This window comes from Loxodonta africana, chromosome 12 (genome assembly GCF_030014295.1).
Source record: "Loxodonta africana isolate mLoxAfr1 chromosome 12, mLoxAfr1.hap2, whole genome shotgun sequence".
Lineage (NCBI taxonomy): Eukaryota > Metazoa > Chordata > Mammalia > Proboscidea > Elephantidae > Loxodonta > Loxodonta africana.
The window spans coordinates 88141059-88148669 of record NC_087353.1 but is presented as its reverse complement, the minus strand read 5'-3'; the positions used below and the strand labels follow the sequence as shown (position 1 = coordinate 88148669).

Genomic DNA, 7611 nt, shown 5'->3' with positions numbered 1-7611 from the left:
GAAACAACTGAAATGTCCATCAGCAGGTGAATGGACAAACGAAATGTGACACATGCATACAATGAGATATTTGCTGTTATTGCCTTCTAGTCAATTCTGGCTCATGGCGACCCCATGTGTGCAGAGTGGAACTGCTCCGTAGGGTTTTCAAAGCTGTGACCTTTTGGAAGTACATCACCAGAACGGTCTTCTGGGTACGTTTGAACGGCCAGGCTTTCAGCTAGTAGTCGAGTGCTTACGGAGAAATGAAGTCCTGATGCACGCCACAACATGGATGAATCTTGAAAATATGCTGGGCGAACTAAGTCAGTCTCAAAAGGGCAAATAGTTTATGCTATGGATTGAATTGTGTACTCCAAAAATATGTGTTGTAAATCCTACTATACCTGTGGTTATAATCCCCTTTGGGAATAAGGTTTTCTTTGATATGTTAATAGGAAGTATTAGTATAGGGTGTGTCTTAAATCAATCTCTTCTGAGGTATAAAAGAGCAGATTAAGCAAGCAGCAAAAAAGCACAGGTGGGGGAAAATAGATGCCACGCCACATGATATCTCCAAGGAACCAAGAAACTGAAGCCAAAAAGAGACAAGGGCATTCCCCTAGAACCAACAGAGAGAGAAAGACTTCCCCTAGAGCCATTGCCTTGAATTAGGACTTCTAGCCTCCTAACCACCACTCATTTGTCAGTTGGTCATACTGTAGTGGCTTGCATGTTTGTTGTGATGCTGGAAGCTATGCCACTAGTATTTCAAATACCAGCAGGGTCACCCATAGTGGACAGGTCTCAGCGGCACTTCCATACTAAGACAGACTAGCAAGAAGGTGATCTATTTCATAAAAAAATTGGCCAGTGAAAACCTTATGAATAGCGCAAAACATTGATATAGTGCCTGAAGATGAGCCCCTCAGGTTGCAAGGCACTCAAAATACGACTGGGGAAGAGCTGCCTCTTCAAACTACAGTTGACTTTAATGACAAGCATAAAGTCAAGCTTTTGGGACCTTTATTTGCTGATGTGGCAGCATGACTCGACGACAATGTTTTGTTTTGTTTTTCCAGAAGAACGAACAAATCTGTCTTGGAAGAATTACAGCCAGAGTGCTCCTTAAAAGCAAGAATGGCGAGACTTCGTCTCACTTACTTTGGACATGTTATCAGGAGGGGATAGTTCCCTGGAGGATATCATGCTTTGTGAAGTAGAGGGTCAGCGAAAAAGAAGATCCTCAACAAGGTGGATTGACACAGCGGCTGCAATGATGCGCTCAAACATAGCAAAGATTGTGAGGATGGCACAGGACCAGCCAGTGTTTCATTCTGTTGTACAGAGGGTTGCTGTGAGTCAGAACTGACTTGATGGCACCTAACAACAATAACAACAGCCTCCTATACTGTGAAAATAAATTGTTTGTTAAAGCCACCCACTTGTGGTATTTCTGTTATAGCAGCACTAGATGACTGAGACACTATATGAACTTACTTATATGAAATAAGCAAATATACAGAAACCAAATTATTAGTGGTTATCAGGGGTGAGGGAGAGGGGAAGTTTTAGTTTTTGCTTAGGGGACATTGAGTTTACGTTAATGGAGGTGGAATAACTTGGAAAAGGATAGCAAAAATGGTTTCACAACTTGAAGAATGTAATCAATGTCACTGAATTATACATGTAGAAAGCGTTGGTGAGAAAATTTACCTTAAAAAAAGTCTGTGTCTCAAGCCTCTCCCACCTGCATAGCTGCCCCCTCATGGTTATATCTCAGCAAGTGCTCCTGGCCCCATCAGCAAGGCCTTTCCATAGCAAATGCTAGCAGGGACATTAACCTGTTTGATACCTCGAATAAATTTTTGGGACCTGGGCACAGCCAGCTCATCATGAATAGTTATCACCTACACACAGGTTATTTGGTGAAAGGGGCTTTCTGGCCATGGTGAGAGCCCTTCCCATACTCTTAGACACAAACTACAGACCCCTTTCTCTGCAGGCTACCGGGGCCACACCCCACTGGGGCTAGCCTAGGGTGTGGGAGGAACAAGACTCCTGGGGCAGTGGGGCAGGTCCCAAGGCCTCCAAAGTAAAGCTGGAACCACTGATAACCTTCCAGTGGCATAACAAACTGGGTCTGTCTTAAAACGATCTTGCTCTTTCCCTCCAACAGACAATCTGCTCAGGGTCACTGGCTCCCCTTCTTCTTTTCCTCCCCCTTGTCCTGCATCTGCCTGAGGGCAGGTGGGCTGGAAGCCTGCCTTTTGAGGAATCTATTCTATTTCCCTGCTGGGTGAAGGCGAAATTATGTCGGGCAATGCCATCTTCCCCCATCTTGGCAGAGACCTTCGTGTTTCTGATCTGTTGGAGTTGAACTCTTAAAAAAGAGATTAAATACAAACAACGAGGCAAAAAGGCAGGAAAGGATTCTAGGGGATAGTAAGCATCCAGGCAACGCTGGCAAGGGGCTCAAGAAGGTAAAACTTGAGTTCTACAGCAGGCAGGGGCCAGGTGGTATTTTTGTTTGTTTCTTTCTTAGATATGTTGGTTTAGGGATAGGAGCGTATTTTAGAGCTAAAGGCGATCTTAAGAATGAACTTACCCAATTTCCTCATTTTAGAGGTAAACATTGAAGCTCTGAGAGATGAAATGACTTGCTGAAGGTCACACAGTTTTCCCAGGGCTGGACCAGCACTAGACCCCAGGTGCTCATCCCCTGGGAACCGGAGTGGGAAGAACCGGAGGATGTCTGGGTGCCAAGAAAGAAGGGGAAAGAAAGGGGTATGTTCCCGACATTTCTCACTTTAGTTTTAAAATTTATTCAACTTGGAAAATGAGTACAAATCCCTGGGTATTTTGCCGGGGGCGGGGGCGGGGGCGGCGGGAGCGCCGGAGGAGAGACAAGAAGGAGGGAGAAGTGAGTAGGAGTTGGGGCAAGTCTGAGCATCACAGTGGCTGTCTCAAGTCCCTCCCCAGGGAGGCTGGGGTGGAGGCTGAGCAGGGAACTTAGGTCCGGAGGAACACCATGGTGAGGAGGCCTGGAGAGGGGAGAACGCAAGAGCAAAGTCAAATGAGCAGCCTGGTGATTATCAGCCCTCCCCCGGCCCTGGGTCCTCTTTCTCTGAGGCCTCGATCCCCGAGTCACTACTGTACTCACCCAAGACATAGGCTGCCACCAATTTCTGTCCCAGGGAGACATGCAGGACTTGTGGCAGCTGGCTGCCAAGTTCATCCTGGAGTGGGAGCAGCAGGAATGCCACAGAAACAACACCCGCCAGCAAGAAGAGGAGGAAGGAGCTGGTGGCCAGTTGTGGCTGGGCATCTGGGAAACAAGGTTCATCAGAACTTCCAGCCCCCATTCCTGTCCAACCCCAGGCCTGACCCAAGGTCCCACGGAGCAGGCTGAAGATGGAGGGTGGATCCACTTTTTATTGCCTGTCCAGGCCACTTTGTGCATACTCTCCCTCCCTGGAGCCTCTGTCCCCATAGCCTCAAGAAACCCTCTTCCTCTGGCCCCTCAGCAATCTTTTTTTCTTCGCTCTGCCTTGACTAGTCTTCTGTGTACCTATCTGACAGGCAGGAACCTCCCTCTATCTTCCATATGCAGCACACATCTTGATACAACATAATTGGTCCATACGTGTTTCTGATTGAACTGACCTCAGCGGGGACATGATAGGAACTACTAAAGTTAGAGCTAAGGAAGAACTTCTCTAAGTAAAAGCCAGAAACCAGAGAAACTGCTAAGTCTTTTCCTTCTAACCTGACAGAAAAAATATCAACACACAAGGAATGTTTCCACCCAAAGGCAAAGACTGAACCACAACATGGCTTCAAATCCAGTCCAGGTCATCTGGAGGCCCATCCTAGTTCCTCCCTCCCTACAGTATTCAAGAATCCCCATCCCCAACTCACTCTCCTGGAAGTGTCTGGCCGAGGGTGGTGGTGTCCAGGCAGGAGGCCCTGGGTGGGGGGCTGAGTCCTGCTGTGCCTGAAGCTTGAGGGGGTAGGCTGGAGCTTTCAGAACCGAGGGGACGTCCTTGCGCCCTACCACTCGGCCGTCAGCTCCCTCCTCAAACAGCTCAATGCGGAAGCGGTCCTGGACGTCATAGTGGCTGGGAATGGGGGCCACATGGCGAATCACACTGATACAAGGTAGGAGAAAGGCCCATTGAGAAGAAGTGAGTGAGAGGCAATGCCCCCAGTGGATCCAGGCCCCAAAGCTTCTCCTCACCCTCCCAGGAGCCTTTTCCTCAGGGATGCAGACAGAAGGCGGGGAAAAGAGGTTGAAGAGGACCAGGTTTTAGACTTAAGACAATGGCACGGTAATACAGATAAAAGTGGCAGTGGCCCTGGTTTCCAGAAGCCTCCCCCACCCCAAAACTCACATATCAATGCAGGACTGAGGCTTCACATATCCTTCTGCGTCAAACACTGTGTATTTGGCAGGTGCTGTGCAGAGGACTAACGGGTAAGGACACAGAAAGAAACCTACTATTGCTTCACAGACAAGCCGTCCTGCGGAGGAATACTAGAGTTCACCTTGCTCTTCACCCCAGGTCTGGATATGACTCCTCCAGCCCACACGGCCCCCCAACGCCCTGCCACCCGTCCCCAAATCCCTAGCCTGAGACCGCCCACCCTTTTACCTCGGAAGCGAAGCGCAGCTCCCGTGGGATTATAGAGGGTCAGCAGTTGTCGGGGTCCGCTCCGCTGGTCCGCCCTGAATACTAGATCCGGGGGAAAAACAAGGACCGGGACAACGGGTCCCAAGGGAGGAGGGGCGCCCCGGGACCCCGGCCCAGGGGCCCCCGGACCCACCAGCTCCTGGTCCTGGGGCGCCCCACGGCGCATGCAGGCTCTGGGCGGTCGGACATCCGAGGGCAGAGCTCAGGGGACAGGGACTGGAGTCCAGAGCTGGGGGGCGAAGGGGGCGAGAGGGGACAGGATGAGATCGTGGGGCGGGGTCTGGACTGATGCCGCCGCCGCCGCCACCGCCTCGGAACTCCGCTAGATGGGCCTCTAGTAGACTCAGACCCAGGTGCCCCAAACCGTTGCCGTTTCCAACTCTGCACTAGGTCCCTTTAGACCCCGCCCCTATGTCCCATCTAGCTGTTCACGCCCACCCGGCTAAACCCTGCCCCTGGCTTCTCTTCAGGCCCGGCTCACCATCTCCATAAATCCCGCCCCTCGTCAGGCCCCGCCCCTTCCGGGTGTACCGGGCCGCCCCCCCTTCCGCCAGACTGCGCCTGCTCCCGCGGCCTCTTCTGGAGCCGCCTTTTACGCCTCCTGTTCTCTCGAACACCTGTATCTGTGTCTCCGATCCCTCCCTGAGCGCGGGCAGGACCTCCTTAGTCCTTTCGCCTCCGAACAGCCGCTGGTGGTATTATTCTTGCCTTTTGTCACAGCACCTGCCAATCAACTTGTGGCCAGACCCAGGATGCCATCTTCCCAAGAGTCCTCCCTCTGGCGCCTGTGATTGGCTCGACCCGAGTGATGTCACCGTTTTACAGGCGTCTCTGGTTTAGAGTGCGCCTGCCCTGTAGTACGCGGGAGAAGGCGGGGCTGGGAGCTGGGCTTTTGTTCCTTCCTCCCCAGTCTGAGACGGCCGAAAATACTACATCTCACACAAGGAAGCACTCTTACTCCCACTCCAATTCAGGGCTCACCCTAGAAGCCTCTGCAGCAACCAAAGCCTGTTTTCTAAAGTACTGGTTGGAGGTAAGGAGCCCTGGTGGTGCAACGATTAAGGTCGGCGGTTCGAACCCACCCAGCGGCTCCTCGGGAGAAAGACCTGGAGATCTGTTCCGGTAAAGATTACAGCCTTGGAAGCCCTGTGGGGCAGTTCTAGTCTGTCACACAGGGTCGCTATGAGTCGGAATCTACTAGGCAGCGTACAACAGCAGCTGGAGGTTGCTTCCAGCTGGGATTGGGATCTTAGCCCAGGACTCTTCTGTTTCCTTCCTTCCTGCACAGGCCTGGGAAACCACATTTGCACAGAGTATTAAGAATTACCAAACCCTGCCAATTACATCATCCCAGCAAATCTTCAGCTTCATTGTTACTCCCCTTTTTTCAGATGAGGAAACAGCCTCAGCAAGGTGGTAAATCTCACCCTACAGTCAGTTAGCAGTGGAGCCAACACAAGTTGATCTTAGAGCCTTTCCTGACTGACCATCCTATCAAATGTGGAATCCCCCCTTCGTTCTATCCCCTTACCATGCTTTATTTTTCTAATAGCACTGTTTGGCATCGTATGTTTTTTTCTCTCCTCCAGTGGAATGTACTCCCCACAAGAACAGGGACTGTATTGTGTTGTACTTATAGCACCTAAAACTGTGTCTGAATTTGGAAGATCCTCAAGAATTATTTTAGGAACGAAGAGTGAATAGGGTAAACTTTGAGCAGAGATCTGATTGAAGTTAGGAAGCAAGCCATGGAGATATTTATGGAAGATAATTCCAGATAGAGAAAACGGCAAAGGCAATGAGCCCTGAAGCAGAGGTGTACATGTTCAAGGAACAGTGAGGAGGCCAGTGTGGCTAGAACAGAGGGCACAAGGGAGACAAAAGTAAGAGATGAGGGAGGAGGGAGAGTACGGATCACCTAGAGCCATATAGGAAACCCTGGTGGCATAGTGGTTAAGTGCTGCGGCTGCTAACCTAAGGGGCAGTTCTACTCTCCTATAGGGTCGCTATGAGTCGAAATCGACTCAAGGGCAACGGGTTTTTTTTTTAGAACCATATACGCCTCACTTTAGATTTTATTCTGAGACAGATGGGAAACCATGGGAAAGTTTGTTTTTTTTTAATTTTTATTGTGCTTTAAGTGAAAGTTTACAAATCAAGTCAGTCTCTCACACAAAAACTTATATACACCTTGCTACATACTCCCAATTCCTCTCCCCCTAATGACACAGCCTGCTGCCTCCCTTCACTGTCTCTTTTCATGTCCATTTTGCCAGCTTCTTCCCCCCTTTACCCTCTCATTTCCCCTCCAGACAGGAGATGCCAACATAGTCTCAAGTGTCCACCTGATCCAAGAAGCTCACTCCTTAACTAGCATCCCTTTCCGTCCCATTGTCCAGTCCAATCCCTGTCTGAAGAGTTGGCTTTGGGAATGGTTCCGGTCCTGGGCCAACAGAAGGTCTGGTGGCCATAACCACTGGGGTCCTTCTAGTCTCAGTCAGACCATTAAGTCTGGTCTTTTTACTAGAATTTGGGGTCTGCATCCCACTGCTCTCCTGCTCCCTCAGGGGTTGTTGTGTTCCCTGTCTGGGCAGTCATTGGTTATAGTTGGGCACCATCTAGTTCTTCTGTCTCAGGCTGATGTAGTGTCGTTTATGTGGCCCTTTCTGTTTCTTGGGCTCGTAATTACATTCTGTCCTTGGTGTTCTTTGTTCCAGGTGGGTTGAGACCAATTGATGCATCTTAGATGGCTGCTTGCTAGCGTTTGAGACCCCAGAAGCCACTCTCCAAAGTGGGATGCAGAATGTTTTATTAATAGATTTTATTATGCCAGTTGACTTAGATGTCCCCTGAAACCATGGTCCATGGGAAAGTTTTGAGCCTAAGCATGACAAGACCTGAATTACATTTAAAAAACATTATTCTTTATAGTAAACAT

General features: G+C 49.9%; 1 protein-coding gene across 4 annotated transcripts; it reads right to left on the bottom strand.

The window, feature by feature from the left end:
- Positions 1 to 2780: 2780 nt before the first annotated feature.
- On the bottom strand, positions 2781 to 5466 carry MOSPD3 (motile sperm domain containing 3). 4 transcript variants are annotated; one of them, XM_023541759.2, is made up of 7 exons: positions 5382 to 5466; positions 4838 to 4902; positions 4635 to 4772; positions 4374 to 4449; positions 3901 to 4130; positions 3143 to 3307; positions 2781 to 3023 (listed from the first exon to the last, which is right to left on the bottom strand). In XM_023541759.2, exons 2-7 carry the CDS (start codon positions 4860 to 4862, stop codon positions 2992 to 2994), a joined length of 666 nt encoding a protein of 221 aa, XP_023397527.1. In that variant the 5' UTR covers positions 4863 to 4902; positions 5382 to 5466; the 3' UTR covers positions 2781 to 2991. The 4 variants fall into 4 exon arrangements, with proteins under 4 accessions (XP_023397527.1, XP_023397526.1, XP_023397525.1 ...); XM_023541758.2 differs by having other exon boundaries at positions 5291 to 5399; XM_023541757.2 differs by having other exon boundaries at positions 4635 to 4902; positions 5382 to 5440.
- Positions 5467 to 7611: the final 2145 nt, after the last annotated feature.

Coding starts and splice junctions, on each gene's coding strand:
- MOSPD3 (XM_023541757.2), bottom strand. CDS start 4,839: ATGCGCCGTGGGGCGCCCCAGGACCAGGAGCTGGTGGGTCCGGGGGCC. Junction 4,450..4,634: donor AGCTGCGCTTCGCTTCCGAG/GTAAAAGGGTGG, acceptor CTTACCCGTTAG/TCCTCTGCACAGCACCTGCC. Junction 4,131..4,373: donor CCTCAGTCCTGCATTGATAT/GTGAGTTTTGGG, acceptor ACCTTGTATCAG/TGTGATTCGCCATGTGGCCC.